Source organism: Linepithema humile, chromosome 1 (assembly GCF_040581485.1).
Source record: "Linepithema humile isolate Giens D197 chromosome 1, Lhum_UNIL_v1.0, whole genome shotgun sequence".
Taxonomy (NCBI): domain Eukaryota; kingdom Metazoa; phylum Arthropoda; class Insecta; order Hymenoptera; family Formicidae; genus Linepithema; species Linepithema humile.
In genome coordinates, this window is record NC_090128.1 from 45,376,069 (window position 1) to 45,391,549 (window position 15,481).

Genomic DNA, 15,481 nt, shown 5'->3' on the forward strand with positions numbered 1-15,481 from the left:
AGGCCGGTCGCTGGAATCTCTGGAGGTGGCGACGATGGAGGACAAGACGCAGGAGGCAACGGTGCGGTAATACGCGACGGTGGTAGTGGCGATGGAGCCTGATAGTGATGGTAGTGGTGAATAGTACGTAGAATTCCACGAGAGGCAGCTAGCTAGCTTAGCTAGCAAGCCGCTCGTTGCGAATAACTTCCGAAGTTTCAGAGTATACGGGGTGTCTCGCAGAACCGGAGGACGTCTCGTGCACGTTCGGTGTATCGCCGTAGGGATGTAGCGCGGAGATGTTAATTAAACAGCTAAAGTCTGAGATGCTGATATTAATCGATAACATCGTTTGTTTTTTTTTTCCCCTCCTCTTCAAGATCAACATTTACGTTGTTGAGAAAAGAAGTTTCTTTGGCGAGAGTCGATTTAATTATTTTTTTTTTTTTTTTATGAACTTTTGATCAAATTAATCCAATAATCGGGAAGTTAAATTTAGATTATTTTTCAGAAATTCTTTCAGAAAAGTACGACTACTCTTTTTTTTTTTTTTTTTCGTGCACGAGCCTCGGAAGTTTGATTTTCGCAGATCTCTAATTTTAGAAAAATAATCGCAAACAAGGTACGATTCCATCATTTCCGGTCACTAGACATTTCCAAAGCTGCTAAGATGTTCTTTTCCAGTTAAGAGGCAGGATTGAGACCAGATTTATCAAATAATCCACGAACTGAAAGGCTAGTCGGTAACGGCGGAACGGCTCGTGTATACCGTCGCTTCCTTCTTTCTCCCTCAGCCGCTTTCTCTCTTTCAGGCTCCTTTTCCGCCTCTCTTTCTCTCCAATAATAACGACAGTCCGCTTCGTCTCCTACTTGATCCTCTTTCGCGATTCTCTCCTATCATTCTTCGTCCTTCTCTCTCTCTCTCTCTCGCCTTTTTTCTCGCTCCTTCCCTCTCTACTTATCCCCTCGTCTCTTTCTCTTCTTGTTCATCCGTTCTCTCTTCCCTCCGAACGGCGGATTCTGCCTTTGTCTCTACCGTGAAACCCCTCTAAACCCGCCGTAGCGCCCGTCTCATTTCAACGCGACGCGTCCGTCTCTGTCGCGCGCTCACTCATGCTCTCCTTTTCCGACGAGTTACGGTAGCATTCCCTCCTGTATGCGGCTTTAACCCCTCCTCGTTCGCTTTACCGCTTCTGGTTATACGCCATCTGCATCCGATGCACCTCGCACACGTGCGCCCGTCGCTGTAAGCGTAAGCGCGAATACACGTGTCCGTGTGTCCGCGCGCAGGGCTGGCTCGATACAGGGCACAACACCTGTATCTGACAGGGCTGAATTTCCGGGCAGATTTGTGTGATGGCCGAACACACGCGTCTCCGCGCGATTACCCGTGTGTGTCGTCGCTTTTAATTAGTTCGATTAAATTTCTTCTGTCGGACGGCGCACGGTTTGACGGCACCGTTATTTTCGGGAGAAATGCGCTATTTGCAAAACGACGTTCGGGGCTCGCGAGATTCCATTATCTTTCCCTACTAATTAAAGATACATCTTGAAAATCAAAGGGACGGGAAAGAAATCAGAATTTAGTGCTGACGTTGTACTGGCCGTGGCGTTAAATTGATTAAAACTAGCTGCGAGCTCCACTTTTCTTCATTAAAAAGAAAAAAAAAGAGAAAAAAAAAAAAAAAAACCAGCGAGAGTTTCCTCCGATCGAAGAATGAAAGTCAAATAACAGCTAATGCTTTCCTGAATGGTGAAATACTTCGGAAGATTAATGAACGGTAATCCGGTGCGTCGCTGTGTTAATTATCGCTGAAGAAGGAAATTGGCTTTCCACTTTATTTGACTTCTACTTCACGGCGCGTCGAAGCGATCGAGGAAAGAAGCGGATAATTTTAGCCGGCCACTCGGCGGCTAAATTTGCGAGACGCGCGCGAGAACGAGACATCCGCGCGCGTTTCGCAATCCTCGCTCGGGCCTCTTCCTCGCGTAAGATCGCGGAGGCATGCAGGGTGCAGTGCTGCGCGCGAGATGCGCCGCCTGTTCTCTTTCTCTCCTCCTCTCTCTCCCTCTAACCCACTTTTAATCTCTCGTTCCTTCTCCCTAGGTCGACTTACAGCCGCTGGTTATACGCCACTCACGTTCATTCGGCATCCGTGTGTGTGTGTACGTGCAAATATCCGCGTGTACACTGTGTTCGCACACCGGATTGCGATTGTGCGACTCGGAACACGTCTGCACCGGTGCATCAGTGGTGGAAGGCGCCGTACGGGCGAGCATCAGTAATAATTTCGCCTCTATCCTGCTCCATGGAAAGAGAGAGAGAGAGAGAGAGGGGGGAGGAGGGGGGAAGGCGAGGGAAGATGGACAATTTTGCGCCTCCAGCGCGGCGGCGGATGTAGTCGGGGATGAGAAATGGCAAGCCGGGGGGAAAGAGGAGACGAAATATCGACTTTGCTGTATCCGAGAAGATAAACGCTCGGCTCCGTGGCGAATTTGCGCGACAATAAAGCGATTACCGGCGATTGCATCGGACGCGATACGCGACGACAACGGCGATCGCGGTGTTGCGCGCGGCTGCCGCCGCGACGAACTTTCGCATCGGGCGATCCCGTTTTTACGCCGGCGCGATGTTAATTCCGCGCAATTTCATCCTCTCGCTTTGCGATAAATAAATGATGCAGCTTGAATGGATTTCCGCCTTTATGAATCTTTTTAATCGACGAGTTTTTATTTATTTTAAAGAGAGATTTATTACAAAAATATCATTAAATAAAACTTCTACGCGCATTTTTCCGCGCAAAGAGAACAAAACGAAGCAAAAAAATTTTGACCATCCAAATTGCGCACACTCTTTCTGAAACAACCGGTTAAATTGTTTCCCCATGATTTCATCATTTGCTGCCGTCATACTTTGCTGACTAATCGAATATTACGTTCGGAATAATACGCTACTTCAAAAACAATTGAATGCATCGATACTCCCGATGTTTTTTCACTATGTTTACACTCAATTGGCGATTCGTTTTGAAGCCAACGGGTTAATTTCGACCGTGGCATGCGCCTCGTGTTTCTGTTGGTCTCTCGAAAATAGACACGGCCACCGAATCAAACGGCGACGCCGTTAATCTCGTTCTGTTCGATCGACGACGCGACGCCGCGATGTTAAAAACGAAGGTGATTCGTGCGCGAGCTGTCGCGCTGCTATTCGTAGAAACTTAGAAATTCATCGGCGTGCGCCGCACGGAGTGAACCCTCTTTCAGCAGAGGGAGCCGCGTAACAGCAAATCCAAGTAACATTTTTAATCATCTGATAGAACAAAGATATTTTTTTACAATTTTGTTCCGACGAAAGTTCGAATGGTGTTTAATTTTTTTTTCACTACGAGTACTACGAGCCGCAACTTCGACGCGAATAAAAATTTTCGCGAGCATTCTGATTTTTCCCGTGGCACATTCGCTTTTTAATAGAGCGCGATAGAGATACGTTACTCGCCCATTTTTCGACAAAACGATTACGGCGAAACTCACTCGCGCAAGCTTCACGTTTGTCTTGCCGCTCTCGTGTTACACGCGCGAGCGAACTGCGGAATATCATCGTGCGGGAAAACGGCGAAATGAGCAACAAAGGGCGAGCCCCTTAACGAGCTCTCGCGGCGCGCTAGCAATATGGGTCGTTCACTTCGTGCAAAACCGACGTCGGAAAACGCGTCGGAAGCGGACATACGGCGTTGCAAAACGCGGGGCGGGCCGTCGCCACGGTTTAACGATGTCTGATCCGGTTTAATCCCGCGACTTAGTTAACGCCGTGGAAACGTCGGAACGCCATAACCGGCGAGGCACCGAGCGCGCGTTATCCACCTTCTCGTTTCCACTCGGCGAGAAAATCTCCTTGTCGTTCGGCCGTTTCGAGCCGTCACTTTCCGCGACCGCGATAATGAGATCGTCCGCTTTACAACGCGCTCCTTAATCCACGGCGGAGATTATCGCGTATCGCGACGAGGGTGACAATCGCGGGAGTCAAGTGGCATTCGCGAAATTCGGGAAACGCTATCGCGCATTTCTTTTATTACTTTCATTTTCTAATGATTTCAACGAATAACGCGAGATAAAAAATGACCGAAAAAAAAAACGATACGGTAAAAACTTTTCGAATTCCGTCCACCGCTCTGTCGTCGATCAAATCGCGAATGCGAAGGCGAACGTCAGGCAGATTTCTTCTCTAGCGAGTATACTAAAATGTTCCGAATTCCATACTCGGAGCAAAAATGTTTTCCTAAGCTCCTCTTAGCTCCTTAATATGCTGAGGGAAAGACGTGTACGTCGCTAGGCAATTTACTCGCATACCGAATAATCCTTAGTGGAACGCATCCTCGTACATTGAAATAAGCTACGGCGGATTTTCTCGAGCGACATTAAACTCCTCCGGCGGCGATTCTAATCTGGAGCTGCCCGCGAAGCAAATTTTTCTGTCAGAAAAAACGTGGCATGCCAAGTGCACGACGCATATCTGGTGTGAGACTTTATTTGCAACCCGGTCTCTTTATCTCTTCTTTTTTTTTTTTTTTTTTTATCCGCTCAGCATCTTCGACCTGGCCGCGCGCGCGCGCGCGCGGAGCGACGCTCGTTCTCATTACTCTCGCGAGATAAAGTCTGACAACGCGCGTACGCCTCTCTGATTACACGTCTCGCTATTCACACGTCGCGATGCGATCGAAGTGCGGGACGCGAAAGAATGATCGGCGATTCCTGCGGTGCTGCGCGCCATTCGAAACCCTCTTAGTGGCGCCAGATCGTGAGTGCTATCGATGTAAGTACATCGTGGACCACGAGAGAAACTCGGGATACGAGTCTTTACAAAGCCGATAAATTAGAGCAGAGAAATTCAACGAAAATAATCAGAACGCGGGAATTGATTAAACGCGCATGTAAACATTTTTAAGGAGAACAACTGGATTTTTCAATATCGGCTTAATTAAATCTTGATCGCACCGCGATTAGAAATTCAGGCCGTGTAAAACGTAAGTTGCGATTCGCTAGCGCGCTCCGAGTCACTCGAGCGCGCTGATAACGCATTTTTAATTCTCCGCGATTGCCACTTCGCCGTGAAGTGCGTAAACAGTTTCTACGAACGAGAGGATTCCATCCAGTTTGCGGCGTTCAACTTTCAACTCTCGGCTCTTAACTCTCAATTCGCGATTCAGAAGTCGCCGCATTCTTAACTCGACCCGACTGACTTGACATTTGTAGCTTTCGCAATACATAATTCGTGCCCGAGACTCAAAAGTCTCGAGAGATTTTCAATTTCCGACTGCGAAATTACGGCACATTGCGACACGCGGTTATAATTATTGAACGATAAATTGTCGATTATTCCCGTCTACATTCGCGGTCTATCCGTCCGTTTCGACAACGCGACGCGCGACTACGATTTGCCGCATGATTTAAATTTCCCCGCAGCATATATCACGCATCAAAAAGCTGCGGGATAAGCCGCCTGAATTTCTGAATGGGAGCACCGTCGCTGCCGGTAATGGCGAGGTATGAGCGCGGAAAGCCCGAGAGAGATCGCCGGCGCGCGCAGCCGGTTTCCTATGTTCACAATGCAGCTTACGTTTGCAACTTGCGCACATGCCGCAGATAGGTATCCCGATAACCCGTTATCGCGATTCGCGATATATAGCGTGCACGCCGCGCGCCAGAAGACGAGCTCGACGAGGTATAATCGAGCGATCGGACGCGGACCATAAATTTCGCGCGTGATCGACGAGTGGGAGCGATGTGTAAACGTGCGCCACGGGAATAATTGTTAATTAACCCGCGACAAGCGTGCGCGATAATACAAAGGGTCCGAAAACCAAAGAGTCCGGAGTGGAAAATCGAGAGTTTCCATTCTTAAATTATAAATCGAGAAAGTTATGAATGTCAAGTAGGTTAAGTCAAGAGCGCGTCAAGCTGTGAATTAAGAACTGAGAAAGTTGAAAGCTACAAACTTGAGAGGTCTCACTCGGTCGCAGACGCAAAGGCGATAATATTTAAACGCTTTATTACGAAGTAAAGGAAAAAAAACGAGGAATCGCGACGAACCAAAACTCGTTATCGGTTCGTTTAAGCGGGGACTTCAGGCGTGTTATCGGATCGCACAAGGCCGCGGGGCCGCTTGTCTGATAACGCACTAGTCTCTATCTCTCTCTCTCTCTCTCTCTCTCTCTCTCTCTCTCTCTCTCTCTCTCTCTCTCTCTCTCTCTCTCTCTCTCTCTCTCTCTCTCTCTCTCTATCTCTATCTCTATCTCTCTCGTTGTATACCAAATCGAGCAACCGGCGTGTTGTTTTTTTTTTTTTTTTTTTTTTTTTTTTTGTTCGTATTTGCGGTCTATTGTGATTTTCACGACCCGAGAATTGAAACTTAATTGCTCGCGTCAATCACGCTCGGGAAAACCAACGAAGAAATATCGGAAACGCAAGTCATTGCTAGTGAGAAGAAATCGTATCCTCGAATACAATGATCAATTCATTTCGGCGATTAATTCGCGCGCGATTCATTGTTGCGCGCGCTGTCGCGGCAACCTTGTTGCCCCAACGGATTGATTAGCCTTTTTAATTTTTCACGTTAATCGGCGCGATAGCGGGACGATTAAACTTCCGCTTAGAGCGTTGATTATGCACCCCTCTTTGTGAGATTAGCCGAAACTTCGGATCGAAGTATAGAAACACGAGGAAGAATACGCCCGGTCGCGACCCACTTTTCCGTCCGGAAAGAGCGTGCGCGGCGGCGATTATTAGGGGGGGGGGATTGTTAGGAGGGTCGAAGCCCTAAGTTAGAGAACGGACGCGGGAAACGTGTCCCGCCCGCCCTTTTCGTCGGCTCGTTAATTTCTTTCTCTCCTTCCCGCGGTATGATATAAACGCTCCCGATTTCAGGAAATCGCCGCACTCGACACGGATCGGCCGCCAATTCCTGAAAATCCTTCGACGTCGAGGATTCAATTTACGAGCGAGTACGTGTGCGGCAACCTCGTTTCCGACGCGATACCTTTCGCGAGACGGCGTTCGTCCATTTCACTTTATCCGGCCGTATCAAGATCGACGCTTGATAACCGACATTATCGGGCGTGGGGGAGCGCGCTGTAATGAAGAATGATAAAACAAACTTTGTTATCGTGACATCGAGAGCGTGAGCTCTTTGTTACCAAAACTGCTCGCTGTAATTACGGTAACGAGTTGTATCACCTTACTTCGTACAATTTTACACTCCCGTTCGAGTATAGGCATTTTTCTCAATTAGGACATATTCAAAAAACACTCTAATGGATTTAACGTGTTATTAATTTATCAACGCCAGAAGTCTCGAACTCAAAAGCGCGCAGGGAAATCAAATATGAACCTCTAATACTTCTCAATAAAGTAAAAGAAAATAAATAAGGAAGCGAGAAGACTCGAAATATTAAAAATCCGAAAATTACGCAATACATAGCTAATAAAATTGATAATATTTCGCGCGGGAGAAATTAGAGAGAATCAAATTAGCTTTTTCAGCGCCTCGGGTGTTAAAAATATTCCGTATATTTGGTTCAAGCAATAATCCTTTCAGTTTACCGAATTAAATTAGATAAAGCGAAATCTCCGTTTGCAAGTAAAAGAGAAAATTCGAGAAGATGTAGGAAGAAGGGTGACGATGAAGTAACAGCCTAGAAGGCCCGGTAAGACCGTCATAAAAATGTACAAGGTGTTTCGTCTACGAGAGAAGAAAGAAAGTTCGCCAAACCACCGCCGAGGCAAGAAACTCATGACACGTGAGAAACTTCGAAACATCTCTATTAGCGGTATCCGCGCGTTTGCGCCTGTACTTTCTTCGCCGTCACGTATGTACACTCACTTCCTCCGGTGCTCCCCTTCTTTTTCTCCTTTTCTTTCATCACGCACGTAACGTCGATACGAAACGTTCGCCGTGCGGTCCGTTCACTTCCGATTTAATAATTTTACTTCTGAACGGCGGAGTCTTCGCGGCACTCTTTTTCCCACGGATTAAAGCCGCTTGTTTAAGAGCAAACAACAGAAACGACGATGTGGTGTTTGCTTGCGCGCGGTGGAAAGCAAAATATTTGGCGAAATAGTCAACGTCCCGAAAAATTGCGCTACATGGTTTAATTAAAAGCCCCGGCGAGAATCTGAAGTAAACTTTACAGTTTACGGTTTACAATGTAACTGGTATGTTTGCAGACGCATCCGGCGTTTCTTTCTGTTGTTTCATCATACAGAGCGTCCGTACGGTTTGCTTTTCCAGACGTGACTACTGTATTAACGGTTCAAACGTTACAACAATGTTAAGAAAGCAGAGTCGCTCGCGCGGGCTCGCCCGGATTATCGATTATTCAGTTCGAATGCATAATTAATCCCGTCAATAAAATACGCATCGCTTTGAACTGGAAGTTTTCTTTAAACCATTGAAAACGAGAGTGGAGATAAAGTTACTCGCGGGAGCTTCATATTTAAAAAGTAAGAAATTTTTGCGATCCCCGCGGCGTATGCGATTTTCGTTACGTCAATAGCATTATTTGCGGTAAAGAGATATTTTTTCAAGCGCTCTTGTTAAACATACTTTTTAAATTGAATGTACTTACGCAGACAGTCTGCTGGTGGCGTGCCTCTCGCGTTCTGCAACAGAAAGGATGAAAACAACAATTAGCAATGGTCAAAGACTAATTATCGTTCGATTATCAACGACCAAGGACGATACGCATTACGCTTGCGAAATGGGAACAAACTAGTTCTGCTAATAAATAACCGTTATTAACAGTCTTTGCGATAGTAATCTTAAGTCTCAAGTCTTTACGTTAGTTAATCTTGAGCAATTTTTCTTCTGTTCGTAGTTTCTAGTAAAAAAAAGTCAAAGCCTCGCGTACGACCTTGGATTTGTGCTTGAATCTCCTCAAGATTAGATATTGAGTCAACCTCTGATGGAGGGGTGACCCAGTCCGACACGTATTTATACATAAGTATATCTTTTTCCCACGCGAGCACTTAAGAATTAATACGCACACGGTGCGATTTTTGATCATCGTGACCCCGTGTAATTTCAATAGAGCAAGGGGAGGCGCGGTTAACGACCCGGCGGGGCAAAAAGGAGTTCAGGTAGCCAAATTGACGTAGGTATAGGCTTGGCGCATAGGCGCATGGAGAAGCGGTTTGTCGTTTCGCGCAATCGAGATGCTTTCTACGACGAAGCCGTCAGCCGCGCGCGAGATCACCTTTAGAAATTTGATGACCCGCTTGGCTGCAGCGGCGCACAAGGGGGAAGCCCGGAGGAAGTAACGATGAAAGGAAGAGGTGGAAGAGCCGGCGAGGCATTGCGTAAACAATAGCGTACACGCAACGCGCGCGCGCGCGCGCACGCACGCACGTCATGGGAAAGGGACCTCGGGGTGCGAGGTCTGCGATGTGAAAGCAGGGACAGGCTGGCGCTGGGTTAAATTCGAAATAGAGGGCTGGACGTCTCGCGCGGCGATGTCTCCCGCTGTTTTACCGCAGCCGCGAGGCCTTAGCGCGGAGGTGCGTGCTTCGGCGTTGTTACGAACTCGCATAAGAGATTGCGCCTCGACGGCTCGGCGATAAATTCAGCGAAGGCGGACGACTCGCTTGTACGCGCGCCTCTGATAATTCTTTAATCACCCGCGAGATTTTTAAATTGATATCAAATAGCGCCACGATACCTTTTTCTCTCGTATCGGACGCGCAAAATGTATCGTCGCGCAGCTTCGTTTGCCTCTCCGCATTTATGCATAGTTACACATATCATTTATGTTGGACGCGTGCTAAATAATGAATATTCGTGATCACAGAAGAATCGTCGAATCGTCGCGGTTGTTGTAATGTCAATAAACGATTGTATAATCGCGCGCCGGGGCATTTATTATTCATTGAGCGTCACGGCCGTCGTTCCAACAATAGGGTAGAAAATTATTCGCTGACCTTCCCACCGTCTAATTATCAATATTCACTGCGTTGCGATTTAGCAGTCCGGGCGCGGTACGGATGACTGCGATCAATCAACGGCACGACACACAACAGCACTTACTCTTGATGTCAGAAAATAATTAGTGCCAAAGTACCACGAGGACGTTGCGTATCTTGTTAACACGGGCGTCGGTAATCGAGTCAGTCAAACTGGCTCCACTTGAGCCTTTCAATATGAGAGTTTACGCTTGCATAATTTTCACGCGATCGTTCCGTAACTTTCAAGTTGATAGATTTGTATTGAATTATAAAATAATCGGATATACATTTCATGCTGAAAGAGAATAAATTGTGTCGAGAGATGGAGTGTTCGATCAGATACTCGCTAAAATATAATGTCCAAATAAAAAAAACAGAGAGAGAAAGAGAGAGAGAGAGAGAGAGAGAGAGAGAGAGAGAGAGAATTAGCAATATCAGATGGAAATCCACATTATAGATTTAAATGTGCAAAATGTTGAAATAAAAGATAGAATTGGTGTCGCGCGATAATTCGCTAAAATAATTTGGAAACGCGCAGTGTCGTTTCACCGCAATAAACACGTCACGAGTCGTAAATAATTTCCGCGCGAAAATTTATCTATCCAATATAAACGCGACACGGTCTATAAATACGTCCGGTCGGCTCTCTCGCGGCAACCGGTCCAGAAATGCGGAGAGCGGCCATCCCGCCCGTCATTAGCAGGCATAGATAATCGTCGAGATTCGAAATTTGCCAGGCGGCGGCGTTCCCGAGACGCGTAACAATGTTGACGTCGAGTCAAACCCGTTGCAACGGCGTGCGCCACGCCGGCGCAACAATGCGCCGTAAATTCATCGTCGAGTTATCTCCGCGACATAGCTCCGTAGGGGCCATCGACTGCCGCGATCGATCGACTCGCGCAAAATCAAGCAACAGAAAGCAAGAGAGAGACGGAGCCGGCTCGATGCTGCGCACCTGATAACAGAAGATAGCTGACAGCGCCCTGAAGCAGCTCGAACCTGCTGAACATGACTTATCGCCCACGTTGCTGCCGTTGCTGTCTCTGTTTCATGTTCACTCGCACTTGCTTAGCGAGTGAGGCGCGCGGGACAGCAAGCCGCAACCGACGGCGGCGCTTGTGTGTCAGATGCGACTTCCGTGCACCGTCGCCAACCGAGCGGAGTCACTTCACGCCGGCAGAATATTTGTCCTCCCGCCGCTCGATTACGCACTCGCGAAACTTTCCGGATGATTTGCCGATTCACCGAGATTTAATTGAGTTTGCCCAAGTTCCGAAATTTGATTAAAATCTAACGAGACGCAATTAAGTGCGCGCGATCGCGCCTGCGCCGAGCCACGGTCAGAAACTGTGTCGCGCGGAAGGTATTTTCTTCTTATTATCGGAGTCACGCGGATTACGTTCCGTTATCGCGCCGCACAATACACTGAGCCAGCGTGAAACCGAGTTCGCCTCGGGGGGGAAAACTGCAAGAGGTAGCAGGCTCCGTGACGTTCGCTCGCCGCACAAACGGAGCATTCAGCGCACTCAAAGTACAAAGCTCACATTATCCGGAACATTGCAGGTCCAAGCGCGAGGAACGAATCCGAACTCGCGCGTCATGTATGCAAGGCGAAAAGAGCGATGTGCGGTAAAAAGCCAAGAAGTTCTCTCGAAGGTTGCGAAACGTCAGATACGGATCGGAAGAAGTAATTCCAGCCGCACGAGCACACGAAGCGTATATCCCTAAAAGTCGACGTTTGCTCGATACGTCCACGTCATAGCATCGCGAAGACGAGTGTCGGCGCGCAAACACAGTTCTTCGCAGTCGCGGAATCGCGAGACCTTCGGCGCAAAGTTCGGCACGCTTCGCTTAAAACTTGCGGCACGAAAGTTGCGATTAACTCGCGGCCGTCGGAAGAGAGCGTGCGGTATCACGGCACGGGTTGTTGGAAAATAGGGGGAAGAAAAAAAAAAAAGTGGAATCTTCAAGGTCGCTCGCGCGAGTGGAAGCGTAACTCGTGCTTCGCGCCGAAAGCGTCAACAGCGCCTCGAGCACCTACACGTATAAAGCGGCTGACCCAGACGCGGCTGTTTCCGGACGAGAGGCGCTCCTCGGGGTCACTTATGTACACCTTGCTGAATTTCACGCACACACACCAGCGCGCGCGCGCGCGCGCGCCAATGCCCGTTGCTCCTCGGGGCACGCCGGAAACAACTGCACCAGCGACACGTGTCCGACCGCCTCTTCGGCACTGTTCTTCCTCGTCGACTCGGCGATTAAACGTGACGATTACTCTGGCAATTAATTGTTCCCACTGAAAAGGAAATAATTGACATTCCGGTGATGTCCGCGGTGAGCGCGACGCATGCGTGAACACGTAAATGATCCGTCAGCGGACGTTAGTCGATAAGAATGTAGAATCATTCGACGAGCTATTTATTCTCTTGAGAAACGAAAAAAATGTCCTCGCAAAAACTTCACGGACGATTCGATCTCGACAACGGGGGATACATCGGTTAATCGTGCCGAATGAACGAATCGACGACCATGAATAAGCGTACTGCATTCGGTTGCATTCAAATCGCCGCCGCTTGTTGAAACTTCCGGTCGTACTCCGAAATTATCGATTTTACGGCACGTGACACGCGCTGAATGCGGGATTCGGTCTTTTATGCACGTTCGACATTTAATGCGAGGCACATCTAGCGCGCGCGCGCGCGTGCACTTTTACCACGCAAATACGCCGCAGCTGCTTATTTGCGTAAAGCGTACTTCGCCAAGTAATCTCAATTACAAAGTTTCTTTTTTGTACTTTTCGCGATGGTATTATAATGAATTGTAGCGCTCGTTCGACAAGTTCAACGCCCGCATGAATATTCCCGTATAATTATTATTTTGTCGCGACGATAAAATGCTTCGTTAAAATTCGTACAACTCCTTTGAACCTTGACTGAGTTTCATTTGGAAATCAAATCTCGAGCGACGGCGCGAGCTCCTTTCGCGATTTCTCGCTCGCGTAGTACACAACGGCATAATCGATCACACGAAACAAATTTTAATGAGACGGTGATAACTCGCTGACGACAGTGAATGATAGATATGCGCCGTAGAATGGTTGCATTGCGAAGAACGTCACGCGATATACTTCATCACGGAACGAGTGGAGGGGGGATGGAGCGCGCGGGGGACGCGTCAGTCGAACCTCGTTTTGAAACTCAACACCGCTCGAACCGATCGATAACTGCGCTCGACTTTGTCCGTATAATCCCCCGTCGTCAACATTTCACGGCGAATTGAATTTAAATGAGTGTCAGGCTCGATGACACGCGCGTTGATTAATTCAAATATGCACATCCAATTACCGCTCGCACATCCTATTGTTGCATTCACGCGCGCCGGCCGCGGACTGATTCAAACTTTCGCTCCGAAACTCGCCTCTCAAAAAAAACGATCGATAACGTTTAGCGTAAACTTGTGAATTCCAGTCAACACTTGACTCTCGGTGCGCACAAACGTCAGCGCGACGACACACCGCGCATTTTTCACGCCGCGTCCTTAGCGTTTCAAAGGTTCCCACCGCCTTTTCACATTCAACTCTGTTCGGACCGATCGATATTAGCACAACCTAGTGAATTCCCGTCAATGTGTCTCTGCCATGCCTCGCGAACATCGGAGCAAATTTAAACAACAATAAAAGCGAAATAGAATCTGGAACAAAGATTCTTTCTTACGCTTAACTCCGCGCAATCCTCGGCGACATTTCAGAGCGATATATCCATTACAGAGAGAAAGAGAGAGAGAGAGAGAGAGTGGCGTCGTAAGAAATTTAAACCGCGCCGGTCTGGCGCGAGCGCAAACGTGTACAGTCTTAACGACGCGCGTCGGTTGACTGAAGGGGCCCCTTCTAGTCGCGCGGCACGATTTTCTGCTCGCCACCGCTGCTGCTGTTGCTCACTGCCGGGTGGCGCGCCGGTGGTACGGCAAACGGGCCCCGGAACACGCGCCAACAAGAAGGGCCCCTGCGCGAACGCGAACGTGAAACGCGCACAGCTTGGCGAGCAGACGGTCGCTTCACCTGCGTGTACCCGATGGCTTTGTTATAGGCTTCCCCACCTCGTCGAAGCGGCGCGGGGCCCGGCGGGGCCCTACGGAGTCTGATGCAAGCACTGAGCGAGCGAGCGAGCGAGCGCCTCCGCAATATCGCGCACTATGAAACTGTCGTCGGGGTTGAAGAACTCCCCTCGTTCGGAAACGGAAACACTTTCCATCGCGGCTCGATCGAGAGATTTATGCGTGTTTAGGTTGCCAGGGAAACCTTCCCCGGGTTTTCTTGACAGTTCCATACGTTCGCCTCGTTATCTTCTGAAAGACGTGAAAGTAATATCGCGAATTTTGACGGTCGATTCGTTTCAAGATAAATAGAGAACATTGATCAAAATTGTAAGCTTGCGCGATTACCGAATTGAATGACTTGGGAATGCGACTCGCGGATAATAATTCGAAACAAACGTTCATCGATTTTGCTTCTTTTTTATTCTCCGATATTTATTGCGTAGGAATATATATGTTTTTAATATCCGTAGTGTGTTATCGCGACACACTGTTTACGTATCTTGAATTTCTGTATTTATTCCTCGGCCCTTAACGTCCCATTCTCATATTTCATTACGCCTCGACTTTTACGAGTAACGGAAGTTTATCGCAGAATCCGAGTTGCGACGTAGCTGAATGCGACTTAAATTAATAGATATACTCAATAGGGTCATCGATGATCGATGAGATTATATTTTTTTTCCACTTTTACTGGCCATTTATCTAACGGATTTTATAAATTAATAAAAATCCACGTGACACGACAAAATAAACAGATTAGAAATAATGAAGTACAAAACTAAATCTGAAAAATAAAAACAGTTTCGCAATAAATTCTCTACAATTTATTACATATTATTGTAAAACGAGATAAAAAAAGATTTTTAAGTTGTTTCAATAACAATACGCGTAACAAGTTAACAATTCGCAATCACGATAATGAAACTTTGTAAAGATATTGCCGATACAGAGTTCACGTGCATTTTAATAATTCGAATCAGTGGCATGCATGCTAATTCTTATATTTCTCCCAGAAAGAATACTAAATACATAGTATTTATGTCTTTTTCCTACTCTTCAGATTTGTATTCTATTTGTGCTCTTATTTTGTAACACTTTACTTTTGTTGCGTGATTCAAAAGATTTGCCGCGGAGCAGAATGGAACCGTTTTTATTTTTCCCCGCGTATAATTAATTTATAATTCCCGACATTAAATCGTGTACGCTCATATACGTTCTCCCGGCTTTTTTCAAGACAACCAGCGAGAGGCCGCAACCGTCTCGAAACGATAAAACGCTTTGCACGCGCCGGGGCGATGATATATCGCTCGGAACGAACCGCGGCGCAACAACGAAGGAACAATGAATAACTACCGACCGGCGTGATGTATCGCGATGCGAAGCGGCGATAACGATAATTACGAGAGTGCTCTCC

The 15,481-nt window shown here is 47.6% G+C and overlaps 1 protein-coding gene across 10 annotated transcripts in view; it reads right to left on the reverse strand.

The window, feature by feature from the left end:
- lilli (lilliputian) overlaps nt 1–15,481 on the reverse strand; it is a 199,455-nt gene that overhangs the window by 18,410 nt on the left and 165,564 nt on the right. For all 10 annotated transcript variants that reach the window (XM_067352889.1, XM_067352915.1, XM_067352904.1 and 7 more), the window contains one exon: nt 8,601–8,634. In XM_067352889.1, the coding sequence (XP_067208990.1) occupies nt 8,601–8,634 (34 nt within the window). The remainder of the gene's footprint in view (nt 1–8,600; nt 8,635–15,481) is intronic.